The 23,493-nt window shown below is 40.0% G+C and overlaps 1 protein-coding gene across 11 annotated transcripts in view; it reads right to left on the bottom strand.

The window, feature by feature from the left end:
* Window positions 1–23,493, bottom strand: part of AGAP1 (ArfGAP with GTPase domain, ankyrin repeat and PH domain 1) — a 403,925-nt gene that overhangs the window by 264,985 nt on the left and 115,447 nt on the right. For 10 of the 11 annotated variants that reach the window (XM_068947772.1, XM_068947774.1, XM_068947773.1 and 7 more), the window contains exon 2: window positions 4,883–4,941. In XM_068947772.1, coding sequence (XP_068803873.1) covers window positions 4,883–4,941 — 59 coding nt within the window. Of the gene's footprint in view, window positions 1–4,882; window positions 4,942–16,755; window positions 16,775–23,493 lie in introns of those variants that run through there. The other variant, XM_068947775.1, reaches the window with a different exon arrangement.

Genomic DNA, 23,493 nt, shown 5'->3' with positions numbered 1-23,493 from the left:
AAACAACATAGTGAAGCTGTGTTTCAGACCTGTTATGTCACCATCAGTGCAGAAACAACACAGCCATAGGGGCAAGGAGCGGTGGGGGCAGGGGGAAATCATTAAACCAGGAGATAAAACCACCCAGTTAGACAAACTCATTTATAGTAGATGGTTAAATGGTCACTTACAAATAACTGGAGTCCTGCACGTAGGATGTGCTGATGTAAAATGCTATTTTACATCATACCAGTGCCAAAAATGTAACCAGTCATAGGAGAAAACTGTCAGGAACAACAAAAAGCAACAACTCCAGCTCCAGAGGGAGCATACGCTACCTAGCCACAGGCAAAGGACGTAGCTACTGTATCTAATCAGAGGCTCCAAATATTTGAAAGACATTGTCTGAGAAATCATTTTTTCCCCTTGAGTATCCCAAAGACCACAGGAGCATTTGTTATTTTACAGCACTTAGGATTCTCCAGGATGTTGCTCCTTACAGACCTCCAGGACGACAGAGCTGCCTGACCAGGAGAGCTTGCCATTTCCACATAATGCTACAGACTGATGCCGAAAGCCATGAACAGGAGCAGCGAGATGTGGATCTCAATTAAGAAACCACTTCACTGACGCATGCAGTACAACTAGAGCTTTCTTCTTTCAGGAAACATGAAAGCCATTGCCATATATGACATGTACAGCCCTTAAAGAAAAGCAGTATGCTTCCTTCCCTTTTTCTCCTTTTACTCATTTTCACAAGTTGTCTCCAGGTTGAGAATCAAAAGTATTGGAGTTTTAAAGACCATGCAGGACTGAACAGGTGAGAATATTCACCTGTTCCTTAATAGCGAGGTTCCTAGATTTATTTTTTTAAATCACAGATTCGACCTATCCACTCAACTAACAACAGGACTTCAGAAGCTTAAAATAAGATAAAAATAAACATGAAAAAACATGAGCCTACTGTCAGTTTTGTGTTAGAGTATTAATGCTAACTTCTCACAAAAGACACAAATCCAAAGTAAATCTCCTCAAAATTGACCAGCTCAGTAGCATTGCTTCACTTTTTTGCTAGACAATGATTTCAGAAAGCTTTTACAAGACTTCTACCTCCTCTTCTCACGTGGTTAGGCAGAGGATTTCTTAAAAGGTCCTCAACTCAGTGCTGGCATCTGAAGAGACAAGCCAACCATCTCTTTTCTACCAGCATGACCAGCCTTCTTTCATCCAGTGATGATGTGGATGCAGTGTCACTGCTCAGAGGTAGACTGCTATTAAGCGCTGAAAACTAGGAGCGATAGACTTCCCACTGAAAAAAAAAAAAATCTGATTTCTAGTACCAAGAAGTGTGTCTATCAGGATTAATACTTGTTTTAAGGATGATTCCACACAGCATGGCAAGCACCCCAGTGTATTTTCAGATCAGCTGTATTCCTGCCTCCCATTTTTTATACAGAAACATTTTGAGCCATTTCTAATTTTATGGATAGCAAAAATTAACAGATGAAATGCACAAAGTTATTACAAGAGTGCTACGGACCAAAAATATCCCAAAACATCATTGTAAACCAGTTTAGAAGCTGGAAAATTCAGCTCACAAGGCTACAACACATGCCTTGGAATCATTTGTTCATGTGTGAGACATGCTTAAAAACCAAACCAAAACCCACAAATACTCTGCCCATATCCTGCTAAAGCCTTTTTATATAAGCACATAACGGCTTGATAAAATTGAAAGCTATCTAGCACACAGTCCTGACTGCGCATACTGTGCACATGTTTTGAAGAAATAAATTGAAAGTTTTTGGACAAAAAGACCTCCTGTTCATTCTGCCTAACATGGCCCTGGTATTTTTACATTGCTACAGTTGCAGAAAGACCCTATTTGATCAGTCCAGTCACTGTCAGCTCTGAAGCACCACGAAGCTCCCCAGGCCCAGACCCTGCAGAGGCATCAATCTCACCAAGCCTCCTGACCAGCGACAGCTGATGCACGCATCATGCAGGCCAGCCCACTGACACAAGCTCTCCTGTTGAGATTGTTTATTTTTATTTTTTTAAACAGGCCAGCAGCTGAAGTCGTCTGATAGCATTGAACAACATAGCCAGTTGCTCCAGGCAGATTGCTACTGCTTACAAAAAAAATGAAAAAAAAAAAACCCTAACATTATTTATTTTACATCTCAATAAAAGGAAGGCAGGAATATCACTGTGACCCAAGAAACTGCTCTCACCCACCTGGCCTAACATACTCTCGGCCATAGTAATAGAAGTCTCAGTAAGTAAAGCACTCTGCTATGGTAGTACTTAACTAGCGGAAAGGCATATGCTTCTGAAAGCCTGAAATAAATCAAGCCCAACATGTACTATGAAAAAAAGGGACAGAGGGAAAGGACTAGCATTCTTTTGAGAAAGTATGTTGGAAAATATATCCATCGGTTTTCTTATTGCAACCCTAAGTATTTTGTTTGTTCTCCCAAAGCTCATTTCAATTCCCTTTATACTTCTGTAGAGCATAAAGATATAGCAACAGCCACCACAAAAATAACACATTATCCTCAGTTTAAGGGCTGCCCAGATTCTACAGAGAAGACTCTCTCTCCCACTGAGCTACTAACCATCTTTTCCTGTAAAGCGCAGCCCGCTCAAGCGGCTAAAGCAAGTGCAGTTTCATAAATTTGCAACATTAAGTCTCCTTTCCCCATCTGTGTTACCGCACTTAACACAGGCAAGTGCTCCGTGCTCCCCATGCTTCCCCGACACACAGCCACAAGCTGAAGCAACGCACCCACAATTATCCTTAGTGGCGAATATGACGACACTGCTGTGGCACAAGAAACAGGTTTGGCTTTTAAATACGGCCCTTTACTTCCTCAGCCAGAGGTGAATGACACAGGCATGACTCCTCCACACGGGCACCGACTCCTCCTCAAGGACACACTGATAGCAAAGAAAGTAGATTTTTGGATGGACCTCCTAGTCTGCCCTTCCTGCTGGAGCACAAGTTCACCGCCACAGCTGGCACTATTAGTTTCAATAATTTGCAGTGGTATAATCAAATTATTCTATTTGCAATGGTAAGAGTTCTGCTTTTATCCAGGACTGTATAAATTGAAGCCTTGGACAGTAAGCTTGAGGCTGACCACTTAAAATCAATTCTTTACAGCAGCTGCTCAAAAGTTTATGTTCATACCACTGGTTCACACAACAGGAGGGGCAAGACACCCAAGACAAAAGTACTCACATCACGTAACCTTGGTATCACAAGAAACAACCATACCTCAAGATCATTTCTTGAAGTTTTACCTAACGCTCTGCACTGATTTGTGTTCTGTATTACAACATACAATAATTGCAGCTTTGCTCTCATCGACAAGCCTTAAATTTATTACTGGGTGCTGCGCTTGGTATGGCTAGGAAGGCGACAGGATGAAGAAGGGAACCCTGTGCAGATTCCCACCAACTTTAACTGTGACTGCAGTAGCCCATATGGAACCAATACCTTCCAGTCCTACACGCCTAGTATTTTCTTGTTTGACACACTTTCTGCAAACACCTCTTCCAAATTACACCTTTAGCTAAACTGAATCAGACCTATCTTGTATTATGTAGTTCTATCCTTTGACTACTCTATTTCTCTTCTACTAACCTTGTGCACTGCTGAAACCAAAACAGAAACACAACTCTAGTTATCAGGAAGCTGCCACAATTTAAATGCCATTCTGATAAGTGCCTGTCATGTTAAGTTTGACCCATGCTTTCTCTCATCTCCTTAAACACTATCATCAACTCAGATTTGGAAAAAGAAGTTTACCACATGAAAATTGGACTAATGAAGCATGGCCCCAGCTGTCCATTCTTAAATTGCTATGGTTTTGTCCAGTTCACTTTGCCACCCATCTGAGGAATGGATGTTTGAATCAGAGCAGCTCTTACAGTTACGTTAGGTCAACAGAAGCGATTTAAGGAAAAGGTGATCTGCAATCTTATGACCATCTGGAGCAGACACAGACTCCTTCCAAAGGTATTACCAAGTACTGTATCTTGGATACTATAGTTGTTCCACAGATTTTTATAAATTGACACTATTTAATTGAATGTGGACTTCCATATGGTGAACATCATAATGATCTGAGCTCAGTAACTTCGTGCTGCTGGCTCGACAAGCTGCCCATTTAATAACCACTAATAAGAGGTTTCAGACCATACTGCCAGCCTCTATGTTCATAACTTCTAAAACAGCAACTGCAGGAAATCCCCTCAACCCTATCTCTGTGATCCTTTTGCCTTTTCCTCTACTTACACATGAATAAACTTAGCCAAGGAAAAGCTAGTGTAAGCAACTGTTAAGCCACTGTTAATTCTTATACTCAAATGTAGTTTTTGACTGGCTAAACTAACCTTCCAAACATTCCATTTTTATTCAGTGTGACAAAAAAAATCCTGAGATATACAAACAAACAAAGTCCAAACAAATCCCCAGACAGAATGTTCACTTAAAATTCTTTAAAAAACTGGAGAAAAGGCATTTGGTCCTTGAAATAAAAATGAAAATTATTACAAGGAGAAAAAAAGAGCTTTAGATATTATATACAGCTGTAGAGATCACCTGCCAATTCTCCCCCCACCCCCATGTGTCAGATCTCTCTACTCGGAAGAGCGCACAAGGAAGCTGGCTCAACTAAGCAAACAAGTTGAAACAGAACAGTAGACTTTTAAAGCATGCTTAAGAAAAAAGAGATGCATAAACTTCATAAAGATAGTTTCGTTGGAGAAAACTTTTCACTGCAAAAAAATTACTATCTACGTTTTTCTCCCCAAAGTTTAACAAACCTTAGAAGGTTTTCACACTTGCACAGAACATTGAGAATGTTTTCAGAGATGAAAGTAAATATAAACTCACCACTTTGAGCTCCGGTACAGATCGGCTTAGTGTCCATTCCTGGCTATTTACAAAGGCATCTGTAAAAGTGGACAACATTCACAGAATCAGTACAATGGTATTTATCGGCCAGTTGCCCAAAACGTCATGTTAGGTACTTCAGATCAAAATTCACAAACTCGAGATTGATAGTTTAACATTAAACACACGGAGTCTGGCTAAATGGTATAAATTCAAGAATACTGGAAATGAACACACTATAGAATAGATATGCTCTCTACACTAAGTCTAAGTGTATCATCTCAACTGGCATTAACAAGACTAAAAGCTAATTATGATCCTTCTGTGTTACCGAAAAACCCCCTCTTTTCTAATCTGTACACAGAGGAATTGCTTCCCATCCACCACGATACAGTTTTTTCTCTACAAAACCAACCTTGGATTGCTCAACATACGGTCAACAACTGCAACTACTAGCATCAGTGGTAACTTCTCCACCCAGGTAAGCGAGAATATTGGTTCATTCTAGAAACACGCTGTTTTCTATCGCACTACCTACTAAACATCGGCACCTGCAATTACTAACATCTGTGGTAACCTCTCCACCCAAGTGAGGGTATCAGCTTATTCTAGAAACACGCTCTTTTTCAGTACTGTGACAATCACAGAGTTACTATGCATTAGTCAAAATATGTCAGCTTAAATTAGATGGAGCCGACTTCTGTCAAATGGGATTACAGAACAGGAAAAAACAAATCTAGATTTCCCAAAACCAGAAGAGCAAACAAAGAGCATGTCAGCAGGACAGAAATAATCCACGCAGATATTTACTGTAAAATTAAATAAAAACTGCTGGTGAAGTAAATACTACTGGAGGCAGAGGGGAATTAGTTTTTGAAAAAAAGGCAAGTCAAGTTCCCCTTCACTCCCCAATACAAAGAAAATTACCAGGGCTGTACTCAGGTCCAACCTTTCTCAAGGCCACACACTTAAACATGAGAAATAGGACTCAATTGTCCTACTTCTGAAAACATTCCTGATTTTGTTCCTTCTGTAAAGGTCTAGTCAGCTGAAAGCAAAGAGATACCATGTTTCCATTACAAATTCAAACAACATTACTGTAAATCATGATTTAACATTTTCCAGAACAATGCAAAACTGATTACAGATTATCACTAGGTTTCACACTCACAGCCTGCTCCTACCGAGCGCGTTACAACTTTACAGGGATCAAACAGCACTGATGATGTGCCAGTGTAACAGAGCCAATTACCAGTATTAGAGTAAATAACAGGTCAAAAGTTGCGCCCAACTACCTTGGTGAATCTATCTATAAGCAGCTGCTTTCAAAGCCTTTGTTTGCTTATGGACAATCTGGAAAGGCAGAAAGTTATTTCATTCTCTCTGTTTCTCTCACAATGCAGAATATAAAAACATGCAAGTGATTCACAACTCCAAAATGTACCCATAGCAACCGTCAGCTGTAAGCAAGCTTTCCCACTGCCTTCAGAAAAAAAGAAAAGCAAACTTATTTTGCAGTTTTTCCTCCCCCCCCCCCCATAAAGTATATGGTTTTTGTGTAACGTAATAAAGACATCTGAGCCGCTACTTTGGGAGCATTCTCCGTCTTTAGCTAACCCCTCTTTTTACGTTTCAGCTACAATCAGCAGCAGCTTGTGTATGTTAGTGAGACACACATTTACCCCAAAATACTTCAAAAGTCAAGTCTTTCCGTGTATTGCAGCCTTCAGCTCTCTGCAAATAACTCACAGGAGGAAAAGGAAAGCCAAAGGCTTTTATTAAGATGCCCTGAAAACTGCTGCTCTGCTGGGTCACATTGCTTCTGCTGTTTGATCCACTGCTATGCAACAGCAATATTCAGAAATTACAGAAAGTTGGAGAACTAACCCTATTTTGAAGATCAAATTTGGACTGGGATTACCTGAACCCAATATCGAGAAAAAGGTCCTATTTACTGAAGCTCAAAACAGGCAGCAAAAAAGTCTGGGTTAACTTTTTAGCATGCCAATTGTAAGAGAAGACATTACTGGCCTCAGGTTCATTTGAGGTAATCTAAAACGATAAAAACCTTAAGCCCCTGGTGCATATCTACGTTGAAAGGCACTGTAAAACCAGCTAAAAAACACAAGCCTCTTCTGCTGGAGTCAAGTCTGACCTGAAAGCACCAGAGAAATCATTTTCCTGCTACCTGCTGTTTGTAAACTGTAATTTATCTATTCACAGCTTAAGAAAGCAAACACAGCTTAAGTTTTTCTTTTTTGTTTTGATCCCATGACCGTAATCAGCATTCCTGACAATATATGTATTGTTTACAAGAGGAAAAGCCAAGGATTACTAAATACACTTTGGATAAGCAAGCTAAGCATTTTAAAAGCTTAAGCGCTACACGAAACAACTGTCAGGTAAAAAAAGTGTCTTGAAACACTGTGGCAGGGTGAAAACTGAACAGCTCTTTCCAGTTATCACCCTATCTTGCACTCAGAATAAGGTGTTTATGTTGACATAGCAGGCAAGCATTTGTCAAACATTATCATAGTCTCGGACCAGGCTCCAAGCCAAGAAAGGGAAAGATGAGGACAGAGAGGAGGGCAAAAAACGAGCAGTGTTATGAGAGCTGGGGCAGGGAGGGGAAAAAAATTGCATGCCTCCGTTGTCACAGTGCTCTTCTCCAAAAACATTCCTCATTTTTAAATAATTCAGTGCAGCTGGGATACACAGTAGTTTACTTCAGAGCTTAGAAAGACTGTATTAGCATATAAAAAGGTTGCAACAGGTCAGGCCAAAGATCCACTATCTTTTTTCTAGCAGAGTTCAGTGGCAGATACGTCATCAAGAGTAAAGATGCCCCATGACGAATAAGCTATATTTTTACTGCAGGTCACCAGCACTTCACAGTTCAATGACTTCCATTTAAATAGGCCAGTGCACAGTTAAAATTCACCCAGAGTGGAGATACCCGACCTGAGCAACAACTGTCCCATCTTCTTCCTTATGGCCAAACGGATATATCAAATAGCAGGAGACGGCAGCCTGGAAGCCAGCTGAGCAGGCTCAGATCACCGGATGCTTGTCCGTTTGTTTCCAGGAGCAGCAAAAAGGTAATCGAGAACTCGGCAACATATGAGAGCACTAGACTCAAGCCATAGGAGTCAGGGAGAGTCTTTCCATAGGACACCCAGCCCAAAACAAGCAGGAGAGGCAGACAAGGAAGCAGCGGTGTTTCCATCAGGAACCCAGCATAACAGACCTGCTCCAGAAGCCTCATGATCAAGGCATTTACAAGGGACCACAACTTATGGTCCCATAAAGCCAGCAGTTTTGCAGTCAGGAGAAACCTGTAGGAAGATCTTCCCTAGAGCACGTGGTGGAAGAGGTCAGATGATGACAGTGAGAACACAAGTGCCTCAACCATTTTGGCTGCAGCACCACCTGATTTGCAGGGCCTCAGTCTTCCAATTGCTCCCCTCCTGTCCGAGGAGAGGGGTTCAACATACAGCTCTGTCAAACACACTGCATACAGCAAACGTGATGGCCTTTCTCCAGGTCCCAAAGCTTCTGCAACAGCCCCTGGCAAGTCTGCACAAAGCACCAACACCGCAGAGGAATCAATCCCCTGCTCGAGATACCTGCCCTAGGAAGCTAGAAATAGGGGCATCTTTATCTATCTTTGCCCTGACAGTGAGTTGCCAGTTCTCATGGTTCTGCTTTGAACAGCTGTTGATTTGGGGAGTAGTGGGAAAGGAGAAAAAATTTCTCTCCAACTCAACCATGAAATGAAAGAACTGACCACACTGAAAAACTAACAAACCAAGCAGTTCTCTGCCACACAAACACCTATTTCTTTAGGGCATAAAGCACAGATTTCCAAACAGATACTTCTGCAATTTAATATACTTACTATCTATAGCTACAGGACAACAAAAGCCATTTGGCCAGTAGCTAAACAATCCTGAGAGTTCAGGGTTTCTTGCTCATTACTTGTGAAACATTCCAAGACTCAGTTACTCCAAATGCATGAGAACTTGCAAGCGATGATTTACACTATATCTTCATATACTTAATCATTACTCCATTCCCAGTAAAGATAAACTAGTACGCACTTGCAAATCTGTTGCTTTTGATTTTTCCAAAAAGCACATTAGTTTATAATTATACTAATAGCCTCCATATCACAACAAAACACTACAGCATAGCTAACAATTAAAAGCCACATCTTACCACGGAAAGATCTTAAAAGATCAGATCAAGAAAAACTTGTTAAGACTGAGTCCATGAAACAGTTTTTACCAGATTTTAATTATACACAACTGTGTGACAGATGTAAGTGACCCTGCATTCCTCCTCATAACCCAACACCAAGCTTCACTTATGCTTTACAGCACTGCCCCAAAACTTCCCCCTTCCTTTACACAATTACTTCCAGAACTGCACATTTGATTTATCATAGTAGTCTCAGAATACCGTAAGAGAATCACCTCCATGTTTTGGACACAGCGGGGCTGAATAAAAGTTAAGCTCAGACTCTCTCTTAAAAGACATCACACTGAAGGATTCAATTTTCAACTTGCTAAGGTAGAGTTTGACAGCTTGGACAAAGTTGAAGGATCTCTAAGCCAAGTTAAATTTAAATACATTAGAAGGTAACACAGCTTAATACATTAGACTTATGTACAAATTCCTGTTTTCTTATCTCTTGTGTTCAAGAGCTAAACTCCTCAGTAAAGCTTAAGACAAGGATAATAGGCCTGCTTCTCCTTTCCCCATATCGCTGTATGCACTACTACTTTCTCCATTTTTAGCTGCTAAAGACACATGGACAAAATTTAAGCCTGCCATTCTCTATGCAAGTCTCTGCAGCAAAGGTACAGGAAGAACTAGCCAAATCTGCACAAGACAAGGAGTTTCAGCTCTTCTCCAAATCCTCAGCTGTCATTCTGAAGAATGCTAAGCTGATCAAGAAAGCCTTCAAACTCAGGCAGGTATTATATCTAATTTTTTTTGGTGGGGGGGGGGAATAAGAGGAAAGAAAAGAGATTTTGAAAAAAAATGCACGTGAGAACTGTCTATTAATTTCAATAGGCTTCAGTAAAAAGAAGCATTGGATTTTACACCACATAAGACTAAACAAAAGGAGAGTAAGTAGAACAATACTACTGCTTCCAATTTTGAAAACTACAAAAATCTACTTAAGCCAAGCAGTAGCTCTGTGGAGGTAACAAGGACTTCAGAACCCCTGTGATGTTTTTTTTATAAATATTAAGCTTAAATTAATAAGGTCTTTGCATTTCAAAAATATAAAGCAGGTAGGAGAGGGAACAAGAGGTAAAATTCCAAAAACTCAAGAGACAGAGACAAAGCAGAAAGACAAGCGCTGGACAGAGAAATAACTTCTAGTCAACATGAATTAATTCATTCTGTAAATCTATTCGGTCCTTCATTCATTGAAATACATCATCAAGAAAAGTGCCATGTCCTTCCAAAACAGTCTCCGCTGCCAAGTACCTTTACAGAGATAAATATATGCATTTCAACTCTACTCAACCATATAATAAAGGAAGTCTAGCAAAACTAAGGTGACATGGTGTTGAACTACCTGACACATAACTACCTCCTCCTTGTTTTTCAAGTTTGAGGGATTGCACCTAGATGTTAAGTTCAATAAAAACTAAACAACGTTTTAGTAACAAGTGACACAGCACAGCCACACTGCTTTGGGTGTTGCTGTCGTCACCCCGTTGTTTGCTCGCTTGTTTTTCAAGTCATTAGCATGGCATGAAAAGAGCACTCAAGAGAAATACTTAGAAAACTTCCATCCCCAGACATGCAAAGGCTTTGCAAAAATATCAGCCCAAGAAAGGGCTTACAAGTGTACTGCACTAAGAAGGGATGGCTCAAGCACTGCCTCCTCTTAAGAGCTAATAGAGCCACTTTCCCAACAGAGGCATTTTCAGTCCAGCATCCCCTCTACTAAAAGAGGGTAATACTTATAGTGCAGAAGTGAAATCTAGAAGGCTAAGTTTATATTCTACTCTAAGCATGCCGTGTTTATAATTTCCTCTTCAAGGTGCAAGAATGTGCTCGCTTGGAAACGATTAGAACAAACCCAATTTCATTTAAATGGCTTCATTAGTCACCAAGAGCTCCATGATTAACATGATCCAGAAGTTCATTTACAAATGGATGTGCTGAAAACTTAACATTTAATGGAAAGGAAAAAGCCGAAATTAACATCTGATATGCAACCTATCCGGTATTATTAGAGGAAGGCCAAATTCAACAGACACAGTTTACCCGTTCCCTTCTGTCCCAACCACTCGAGCAACTACATTTGCCACAGATGTCTACCTGGGTAACTAACCGTGCCACCAATTTATGCTCGTCTAATATTTAACACCACTGTCCATTTTATTGAAAAAAGCTTCCTGTTTCAGAAAAGTTCAACTTCAGCCCAACTAACTGAAGTAAAGATTTCACAATGCTATTAGCTATCTTCAGTTTGCAATGAAATTACTGCAAGTCTTTCACTACCTCCCCTGCCCCTCCTGCCCCCTTTTTAACTTTTATTAGAAGATCTATGAGGTAATCTTCCCTCCTCAGTATAATTTACATTGGCACATTTACAAGGAATAATGAATTATTATTAAAACCAGAACAGAACATGTCATGAAGCAGCATCTGGTCTCTTTAGCAAAGAGCAGGAGATGAATGGAGCATCACTGGTGTGAATGCTGAAGTGCCTAGCTAACCAGTTTACTTCTAGCACATTCGCCTCAGAATGCAATGATTTATGTCAAGTTAATCCCCAAACCCATAGAAGTTAAGGTGAAAAGGTCAAATACTTGCAGATAAAACATGACAAACAAGCTTGGGGACTTGGGGTTTTGGGGTTTGGTTTTTGGTTTTGTTTTTTGTTTTTTAATAAAAACTTGACAACTAAAGCATGAGCGTGAACTATTGGACGCAAATTGCAGCATGCAAGGCACAAATTGGGTAGTCCGCAAACTTACTGTGCTAAAGAAACAAAAAACACACTACTGAGCATTGGTTTTAAACATATTGGAACAGATTTGCATAATAAATAGAACCACATGTATGAAGTTGGTCAACTGGAGACTCATTAGCATTACTTTCCAACTTTGGAATTCAAGTGAACTCAACCTTCACATCTAACTATAGACTATACATACAAAAGGAATGACTTTTGTCAATAATTAATCACAGTTGTATGTCCTGTTCATTTAACTTCTGCATCAATGATCAAAAGCTTCAAATATGTATGCTGTCAATCATCCATTTTTAAAATGAGCACTAAGACAATATTTTAAGTTGCATTTTCTTAATCAAACTTTTGACAAAACAGCTTTTTTTTTTTCATATTTCATTTTTTGTATTTTCCACCACTACATTTAGAGTTCCTCGGGTCCACTTGCACATCCTAATTCTGAAGTACCAGCTACAGTGAGACCCTTGGATTCTCCTAAAATCTCAGCTTCATAACTCAACTCCAGCCAAAGGAGTTGAGTTTCTTCATCAATTCCAATATTAATAATCAGGTATACATGCTACTTTTTAGCTCTCAATTAACACAATACCGTGATGAAATCTTGGACTTGATGGCCATCCTTGGCAAGATCTACATACTCCAGTGCATGGTATAACAGCAGATATCCCATCGGTGTATGATGGTTTCACCACTCTGTTGTATACAAAGTCTTGCTTAGAATAAATATTAGCAAAATAATTTTACTGAGAGGTTCAGATCAAGATCAGTTCAATCATCCAAGACTCAAAAAGAAAAAGGGGAGAAGGAAGTCATATATATGAAAAATGGAGAAGTTGAATAACAATTATATAAACAGCTACAGGAAAAGCCTCTTTAGTGTTCATCACTCCATTTCACTCCACATTTCAACTCTGAAGACCCCTCACTTCACAAGGAAGAATTTACAGACAAACCGTCCTTTGGTTAGGAGTGGTTTGATTCACTTGATGTTCCTATGGACTGAATGGTCAAAATTGGAAAACCTATAGAGAAGCTACGCATCTAGAGAATCAAGAGGGTTTTTGACCGCATTGTCATTAAGCTTCACATGCAAAGGAGCAGAATGATACAAGAATTAAATAATTCCTTAAATGCCACCACATAAAGCAGGCCTATATAGCAGAGAAGCCAACCATTGTTTAAGTAGAAATATATCCTAATGGCATTAAATGCTTAAATTAACTTTCCATAACACGACCAAGTTGCTTTTCTTTAGTTCAAAGCACTAGTAAACACCAAACATTAGTTTCTAAGAAAGATTGGGGGCTAGGAAAAGGAAGGGGAAAAAAAAAAAAAAAAAAGGAACCAGCAAGGCTCCTTGCAAAAACTCTTTTGGTCCTGGACAACTGCCCAGCTGTCACCTCCTTAGGCAGGCAGGTGCTCCCTGGCAGACAGCGAAGAACAGACCTAGCACCCTGCTACAAATGGTGTGACCAAACACACGGCAGTGAGTAGGCTCCAAAAGACATAGACGGGGGTGACAGCACATCTATTTCCTCAATAGCTATGGATGAAGACACAGTTGGGGAGAGGGGGACAGATGCCACATCTACCCGAACTATTTGAACTCCATCTCCCCCATCACAGCACTGGCAACAGTAGCAGAGCAGCCAGGCAGGCCACAGATTAAATAGTTATGACTGGGGTTGATTAAATTTATACCACCCTATTATCTTTCTGATCCCTGCCATTAAAAAAAAAAAAAAAAACACACACCACACACCCTGTTGATTAATACCTTTGGGCGTCCAAACTGCTCAAATATCACTGCAGCACCCTGCAGTCAACCATCAACCCAACCACCATCAACCAGTAACAGTAGTTTAGTCATCTGCCAGTAAAATAACCTCTACCTCATCCAATATATTGCACGGTCTGTTGTTCCAGTAACCTTGTTTTGTCCTTTATTATCACTGAAACTTCTCACCCTTGACTATTAATTTAAACCGAAGCCTAAGAAGCTCATAGATCATCTAATGGGGATCAAAACCTAATAGCAAACCTGTCTAAAAGGAGAGAAGAAAAAAAGAGCAGGCAGGTCTCTCTGCTGCAAGACTCAAAGTCTTAAATCTTCCATGATTCTTGGAAACTTCTTAAGAGCTTCCCTCAGGCTATCCCAAAGTCCCTTTCCTGTCCTTTTAAAGGAGGAAAAACGAGGGAGAGGGAGGGGAAAGGGGGGAGGGGGGAAGCGAAGCGATTTTTCTCACGGCAACTCTCTGAAAATGATCTTTTTCTTTTTGATAAGAACAGAAGCCCTCAAAAAATACGCGAATGAAGTTAAATTACCAACAACTGCATCACATCTTGATCCTCCTCCCCCCCCCAATAATTTCTGCATTACAAGCAATCTTTAGAAATATTTCCTACTTTAAGTAAAAACCTGGAACCAAACAGGTACAGAAAGCAGGCATACAAGTTACCACTTGCCCACAGAGATGTGCACAGAACCACATATCTTTTTGGAGTCTTATCAAAGGAGCCTTTTCAGAACTTATTTCCCAGAGCCTGTGAACTTATTCTCTAAAGAGGGAAATGCACCATTTTTGCTTTGAGACCTCTGATATTAATAACGTGCATTTTTCAGAATACAGGTAATCTCTCAACACACATTTTCTCCAATTCAGCCTGCAGTGTTTTAAGTCAAAGCGGTAATTCTTCAATTCCAGCACAGTAGAACAGAAAAATATTTTGACATTGCTATTTTTAAACCTTTGCATAAAATTTTATTTGGAAGAGTCCATCACATTCCAAAAGGTCCTTATAATATATCAACGTTTTTCATTTATATTACATCTATTTAAAAAACAGTCAGCTTTTGACATGGATCCTTTCTGCTTATATATTCAAATTTGTATAGAGGTGCAAGCAATAACTATGAAGCAATAAAGAATAGTATAAAAACATCCTAGATTATATAGGGAAAAAAATAGGTTTTTCCTTTCTACTCGCTTATTTTGGGACTGGAGCGTGACAGATTGTATTAACAGTGATGTTTTTGCAGACTTGCCTTTGCATCCCAATTAGAAATTACTGTTGCAACTATGTAACTCACAAAAGAAAGTTGTTGGGTTTTTTTGCAGTGCAATACTCCAAATGGTATCATTTTTCCTTCCCAAGTTGAAGTGCCATTACACAAGTCACGAAAACTAACTGCCGTGGCCTCAACACACCCAGAGGTCTGAAATCGAAACAAGAAGTTTTAAGCCCGTTAATTGAACGCAAACAGTCTACAGTCGTTATTGTACAAAATGAAGGCACCATAAAAAGGTTCAATTATGCATTCCAAAAAAATTTTTCTGTCCATTTCTGATCTTTTTGCTCTCTTACTTGAAAGTGGATAAATAGCTACAAACCAGTTGCAGTCCTAAAACCAAGGGAGATTTTTGTGAACTGTCAGTTCACACTCCCCCACTTCTCCCAGGACTGTCAGAAAGAATAAAATCCCAAGAGCTCTTCAGTCCCAATAAAAGAGTTTCATATTGGTCACGTTTATCACTAGCAATACCTAATTGCTAATCATAAAACAGGGGAACTACTTTAAGTCTAATTTCTTTAAGGCATCAGGCACCTCAGCTGAAACTCATTAGAGCGGTAAGTATATTCGACATGTGAAAAACTATGCCCTGCAACTGAGAACTGTATTAAATAGATATTTAGGTCAAAGTCAAAATCCATCTTCCAATAGCAGCAGGCAGCTGTGATAGCACTGCCTCCACACTGGCAAGGAAACAAAAGCAGAAAGCCCTGTGCAATATCTCCTAGTGGAGCACAAGTGAGCCTTTTCTGAAATAGGCTTTTGGGCTTGGAAATTTAAGCTCACTTCTCTGTCACTACAGCACATCAGTTACCTTTTCAATTTTTAAATTTAATTTAAAATTAAATTTAGAATGCGAGCGTTTTGTTGCTGCTACGATTCCAACTCCCTCCCTCATCCATCTTATATCTGTGGCCATACCCAGCCTTGGTGAACATTAGGCTTTGGGTTGACATCAAAGACCTGTTATCTGCTTAGCTTCCACAGCAGGAAACAGCCCCATGCTCGTGACACCAGGACTGAAACACTGAACATTATTTTCTCTAAGGTTATTCCTCAAAACAGTTTTACAGCTAAAATTTCAGTTACCACCACTGAAATAACTATTTTGCCATTAAATACAACACTGCTCCAGACAAGACCATTTCTACCAGGTATGTTAAAAAAACATAGAAGATATTTTCCCCTCAGAAACAGCTGACAGCCTAAATAAACAACATAATGAGGAAAAACTTCACATTCCCTGTATTTTCACAGTAGGTAGGATTCTGGAGCTAATGCACAATTAGTTTAAGACAAATTGAAATCCCACAGATAAAACTGATGTTTTCCCTGGAGGTAACCGTGCCAGAAAACGGAACACCACTTCAAAGAGGAAAATTTTGAGCAAAGATGTTCTGGATTGCAGTGAAACCCCAATAAAATCAAGTTCCTTGATACTTGACCACATCCCTCCGAAAAACGTGACACTGAAAAATAATGGTCACAGCAGATCCCTTTTAGGAACAGGATGATGACCACAACACACAAAATATAAAAGCAGACAACCGGAAACAGAAAATGAAAGTGGACTTGTAATAAAACCAATCCTTATCATAGTGAGACTGGAAAAGTAAGTGACCACTTTGCAACTAAGGACACATCTGCAACATCTTAAAAAGAAGGTCTTACTAAGGTTTCTTGTTTCCCCTGGACTTCCAAAGAGATGCTCATTAAGTGCAACAAAACCCATCTCTGCCAAAGGAGATTCGTTCAGATCAAACAATCTCATTAAATTGGAGATATTGCCTCTCTTACCTGCCTCCTTTTGCCTCTCCCCGGTAGTCTGAAGACAGACCCTTCAAGTTACTCTCCCATTTCGTACCAGGCGAAACCACGGTTCCCTCTGCATTGAGGCCACTTGCAGCGTTGACCATCCTTCTAGACAGTATTGACAGGTCAAGGCTAAGGATGTGTCGTACCTACAGATATCAAGGCCGTTAACTATCAGCTATTACTGCAAATATTTTATTAAGTGAGCTGCAAAGATTTATGGTCACCAGCATATACTGGTTTGCTTTTTAAATTGCTCAATTAAAGGACTGCTGTGGAACATGCATTACCAACATAAACGCTATGATAACAAAAAAGGCTAGGATTTGTTTGCATTATCTGATGACCCTGGAGAAAAACACAAGCAGAAACCCAAGGGAAATTGAGTTTTACCGCTTTTCAGGGCAGAAGGCTAGGCCCGCATTCACTGAAGAAAATGATGCACTGGAATGTTCCAAGACAACTGGTTTTTATAGTAATTTTTATTTTAGGTAATGTACTAGAAGAATTTTCTGGATGAGTAAGATGTCTTCTCGACTAGGGCTAGCTTCCTAACACAGCAAGGGAGGAGGGGGAACAGGGGGAAGATGCTGCTGCACTGACATTCAGAAGGGTTTTGGAAGATGCACTGAAACATTCACATCCTTAGTTTAGATTGCTTGTATAATTATGTCAGCTAGGGCAGCCACATCCATATACATGGCTAAAGTCTACCACATTATGTCATGCTCTTGCAACGCGTGAATAAGAAAACGGTATTCCTCACAGATTAGTACATGGCTGATGATGCCTCAAGTAAAATCTGCATTCATCCTGTGATGAAACTATGATATTTTTTCCATGCACTCTAAAAGATTTCTGTTAAGTATCAAAGCCTCATAGAACGCAGCTAAACAAGTCAACGTTGTACAACTCAACTCCAGGGCGAGGGGAAGAAGAAGAAAGAGCCACTAGAAATGAACTGTTCGGTAAACGTCTCCTTACTTTGTTGGACCTCACCAGAGAAGAGGTCAGTGCCAAGGGTCAGGTCTGTTTTATACACTCTTTGCTGTCCCAAGAGGAGGATGGAGCCAGCACAGAAGAGACTACCTCAAAACGTAACAAAGCAGAAGTCTGGTGAGAAGATTTTAAGCTGTAACAAACTACGCTCAAGTCATTGTAAAAAGTATCTCATTCTTTTGAATAGCTCCAACTGCTGAATATCAGTGTTGAAAATAGAAGACTAAATACATGTCTGAGCAAAGATGTCTAGAGCATCCAAAATGAGAAACTTAAAAAAACACACACAAAATAAAAAAAAACTACATAGCCTATGTTGCCTTTCCTGGCTATACACAAACACAGAATTAAATCTTCTTCTTCTTGAAAATTGACTATTTATGAAAGATTTTGCTATTACCTATAACAAAGGTGAAGAGAGACAGCTTATCCGGTAGGCAAAAGAAGAGCCAATGGCAAAACACAAATATAAGAAAAAGATGAAACAGAGGAAGTAAGAGAAGAACTGTATTTGGAAAATAAACGATTTTATTTAGCAAGGCAGAAAGAAGGTCCCAACAGAGGTGCAAAAGCGATTGAGACTTGCTGTTTGGCAGGCTGAAGAGAGTTTTAGCTTTTCAGCTAGTAAGAACAACTAACTTGGACACGAAGCAAAAAATGAACCAGCAGAACTCGGTCGCTATTTGGTAGAGGAGGAACTCATTTTTATAGGTAAGATAACAACAACAGTCAGTGAAAACTAAGTCTACAGTGACGAGACAGTCTAGCCAGAGAATCTCCATCGTTAGCATCCCACAGAAGAGATGATACTGAGGGAATATCAATACTGGGAGCACCACCAAAACCAAAGTCACAGTGATAAAGTACTACGAATGAGACATTAAACCTAAAAAACAAACAAAAAAAACACATAGCAGGAAAGAGACAAAGGGACCATCAAGGCATGCTTAAGAAACAGTGACAAGCACACACACTCATAAGAACATGGCAGACACCAAAACCCAGAGTAACAGTTCATCTGCTTTCATATACTGGCACAGGTCAGCAGCACACATCCAGAAAGGAGTGGGACAGGTCTATATCATATACCTTTCCCCTGCTCTCTTCCAGCTTGGGTCAACTAAGCTAGTCATACTCACATACTTCAGCTATTCAAAACTAAAAGTAGTCTCTTTATATCAAAAGAGCTCTTCACAGATTTTACCCATCAGCTGTCTGATGGCTGCACGTCTCTGCTAGCTATTGGCATTCATAAGGTCCAATAGAGACTCAAAGCTCAATTACTTTTTGGATTACAACATAAGAAAAACTTCTTTTGCTGGTTTTGAACTGCCTCTTACTAGTTTCACAAGAGGCCTCCTAGTTTGTGTGTAAGGAGGGATCACCAACAGTGATTCCCTCTTCTCCCTCTCTCTCTCACTCCCCTCATGATTTTGTAATCCCTCTTGCCTTCCCCTTTCCAGGCTGCAAAATTTTACTTAGTTTGACTGGTTCTTGCATGGATCAAACTTATTACCTTGCTATGTACCTCTTTGTTTTACTCTACTTCCTTCCAGATGGAAGGACCACAATCACTCCCCCAAAAGTCTCCAGAGATGAGCGCACCACTCCTTTTCAAGGGAAGCATGACAACGCGCTCTGCTTTCTGTCCTTAACACTGTGTGCTTTGAGCCCTGCAGAACATTTAATTCACATTTTCCACAAAGCTCTTACAGATGCCAAGATCCTTCCTAAGACATATAACTCATTCAGAGCCTGTGATGCATTCAAGTTAGGACTGCTCCCTCCCCACACCACACTCTGCATTCATCCACGCTGAGTTTAATCTGCCATTTTGTCAACCACTAGCCATCACAAGTATTTTGAATTTCAAAAGGGAAAAATCAACTATTTATTCCTCTCTGTGATTTCCTATGGTTTAAATTGCTATATGAACGAGAGGGCACTCCCTTTATCTGATAGCAGCTTAGCTCCAGTCTCCAGCAATGGAACTTGCTGAAATTCTTTTTTATCATCAAAATAAACTCTATTTAACTGTTTTCCCTTCTCCTTCCCTAAAGGACTCCAGTAAATTTGTGAGGCATGATTTCCCCTTATACAAGCCAAGTCTGCCCTTCCCCAATACATCATTTATCCATCTGTATAAAACTTATCCTGTAGAGTAATTTCTGCCAGCTTTATGGTTGTGATCTAGAAGTATGATTAATGTGCACAGAGGCAAATTCTGCCCCCAGTCACACCAAGCAGCCACGATGAAGTCAATGCGGTTAAAGGGGTGCAATCAAGAAATTCAGCTCACGAACCAAGATCCTTCCACTTGCCGCACTGCAGAAATGATCTTCCCTCTCAAGTCCCCTACAAGTAAGCAATACTAGACAAGACTGCAAGACGAGCAATGGTGTGAACTAGGGTGCTTTATTCCTCTGCAGGATTTCAACATTATCCTGCACCACCTGTTGAGCAGTCATAGCACCCAGGCATCAAAATCTGCAGTATCAAAGTTCAGTTAGATTGACTTATGTCCCAACTTCCTTGCTTATCAACCAAAAAATCTGTGCTCTAGCATCATCTGACTGCTCAGATTTACTTTTTCAAGTGTTTAAACTGTCGCTACAGAGAACGGGTCCAGCATGCTCATACATAAGTACATCTAGAAAAACATTCCCCCTTTCTACACGGGAAATTATGACTTGTTTATGCAACACATTTCTGAAAACATTTTTTAGAACTCAAGTCATGTCTCAGAGATTGCTATGCTGGTTGTCAAAACAGAGTTTTTCCCCCCTGACTACACCATATGTAATACTAAGGCCACTTTCCCTAACTTGATATCACCCATGCAAGATTTGGAGCCGATCAGTGGAAAATATACAAATGAGACACTGTTCTCCAGAGAACAGCACAGCAGAAATAATCTTACGTTCTTATATTTATTAGCCTGATGCACATCTAACTTGTTTAAACAAGGCTTTTGTCAAATGTCAAAGAAATGTTAATGCAATCCAAGGCATGCTCTCAAAAGGAATTAATGCTGAGCTGGAACCAATACGAAAGCCTTAGCTACAGCATCAAGGAAACAGTGAAAAGGGGCCCCTTTTTTAGTGCTATTGCTAATAGACCCAGCAAGATAAAATGGTTTACTTCCTCAGAGCTGAGACAGAGGACCTAAATCAGGAAATGGAAGTGGTGAGAGGGGAAAGGGATTCAAATCACCCATTTTTTTTTTGTCAGTTCAGAAGATTCAGTCTCCCTAATGCTCCTTCTGTAGTCACGGGATGAGAAGAGGGGCTTCCCTTGAAGGCAGCCCAGCGAGCAGAAAGGTACCCTTGATGTTCTCCATTGCTCTGTTTTCTCTCTAGCCATTACGCAGGGAAGCCAGAATCTCCGCTCCAGCAGCTTACCCGCGCGGTACAGATACCCTCCCTCAGGCACGCCTCCTGATGCAAGCAGCAGATGAACCCAGCAACGGGCAAATAACTATTTTAACAAGATTAATTTTTGTTTTTCTGTAATAAGGATAATGCCCACTAACTCTGTTTCCATAAAGTTTTGGCTAAGGCAGTAAAAAACACCAAAACACTAAACCCCCATGGGAACTATCAAAATCATTTAAAAAGTGTGTAATCATACTGTTCAGCTGAGTAGAAAGAAGCCAGAGTCCTAAAGCAGAGAGGAAGCAAAGCAAGGACTCAGCATACCATTTTCTTTTGCCTTAAAACTACTTCCAACATAAAGGTCAAAAAAGGTAATATGTGACTAACCACTCCATTAGAAAGGCAGCTTCCTTTCTCAGCTTCCTATTTAAAATGCACCTGTTATTACAAGACACTTCAGAAAACAGCAGACCCATACAAGCAGGAAATAATTATTTTAGACACAACGCATTTGCCACATGAACTTTAGTTGCAGATACTAAGTATAAACACTCTCAAAGAAATACCACCTACTGCTGTCTGCAGAGTACAAAGCCCCTTTCAACACCCATTCACAGATAAAACCAAACTGCAGGCTTGTAGGAGGCTTAATGACACTGGAAAACAAGTCATTTGTCCCAAATCTTTAGTTCTGCAACAACCAGCCTCATTTTCTCCTCTCAGTCAGTCCATCCCATCCAACCCCTGGATGGGTTCAGTACTCAGGAGCAGAAGCAAGGGAACCTGGCAGAGAGGATGCTCTTAGCAGCAAGTGCGCTCACATCAAATTAAACTCCCTTCAAATCTCTGTGCTCACTTGAGAAGCTTGAAAGGTCTGATATGTCACACTAAACCTGCGAGAGGAGAGGAAGAGAATGATCACTGCATTGATCATCATCATTACACAAGCTGGGCTCACAACCCATCTTCACACAGCGTATGAAAAATTAGTGCCGTAGCTTGAATCAAGGGGTTCTAAGTCAGAGCACCAGACAGGCCACTGAGGCTACTGTATTTTTTTTTTTAATGGGAATATAATAATAATAATCCAGGCTATATTCAAATATCAATTTACTAGTATTTTTCCATTTGAGATTTATGAACTGAATTTTAGTTTCTTTAGAAAGGAAATATTACTGTTTTTAGAGAACATTCACCCAGGAATAAAGTCATTCCTTGGCCTTCATAAAAATCTGGCCCTCAGGCTAAATTTTGATTTGTGTTTCCTGGGTGATGCCAAGAAACTCAAGTACATTTTCAGAGTTTCATCAAGTTCCCATCACCCCAGGCGTGTACCTTACACTCAAATTATGATACTAGAAATGATATTCTTAAAGAAGCCTACACAGAGTTCAGGAATGAGAAAACAATTCAGCTAAACCTAACAGATCTGCAGCTTACTTCACAGACCTGCTCTAAACATTCCATTCATTATTTTACAACATGCAAGTGAGTCTCAATAAAAGGATAATTTGTGAAGAGGATCTATTTTTGCAAAAGCCCTCATATGCTACATCACCATGCTGTTCTTCTGGCTTGACCTATGACACGAGCTAGCCAGCCAAGTTATAAACTGATTCCTTTCTAAATTACTGCATCCAAACACATAAATAACTGCGTCTTCCTATTCTGTTTCCTATTAAAGCCATAGCCTCTTACTGCCTTTTCATGAGCTGAAAAAAAGGAAAGCTGGAGACCAGTTGTCTCTTCATGCCTTTTATTCTTTTTCACCATTTTACTACTTATTAAGGTAAACTCAACTATACTAGCCACTGACATTCACTATGAGAAATATTTAGAAAAACCTGAAAGTCATCAAAAGCACAAAAGTTCTAAAATGTACTTCAAAGCTATCAAGGGTGTCAGTCTTGACTCTAGCACCAACGCTAGCATGCACTCTTAAAAAAAATTAACACAATCAATTGCAGCCTTAAACCCATAACTAAACATAGCAGTTTGGAAGTTGTACAAGGCAAAAATGGAAAAAAAAGTGGAGCTAGACTGATAGCTACAGCCTACGTCTCATAATAAAACAACCAGAAAAGCAGCAGCAGAGCAAGTTAGACTCAACTGCTTTTCACGCATCTTGAAAATGATCAGAAGGATCATCTCTAGTCCTGCATAAGGCTGTTACGTTAGAGGACTTGTGACGATTGCAGCGTTACTGAAGCGTCATCAACCCTTCACGCACTGCAGCTTCAACCAGAGGTAGTGCTCTTAGTTGTCTTCAGGACATGAAAATGGCAATTTCTTCATTTTCCAGTTTGGGGCCTTCCTGCCTCTGATTCTGCAGCCAAACAAGATTGCGACA

This window comes from Struthio camelus, chromosome 6 (genome assembly GCF_040807025.1).
Source record: "Struthio camelus isolate bStrCam1 chromosome 6, bStrCam1.hap1, whole genome shotgun sequence".
NCBI classification, from domain to species: domain Eukaryota; kingdom Metazoa; phylum Chordata; class Aves; order Struthioniformes; family Struthionidae; genus Struthio; species Struthio camelus.
The sequence above is the reverse complement of the archived record's forward strand: the minus strand, read 5'-3'. Positions and strand labels throughout refer to the sequence as shown.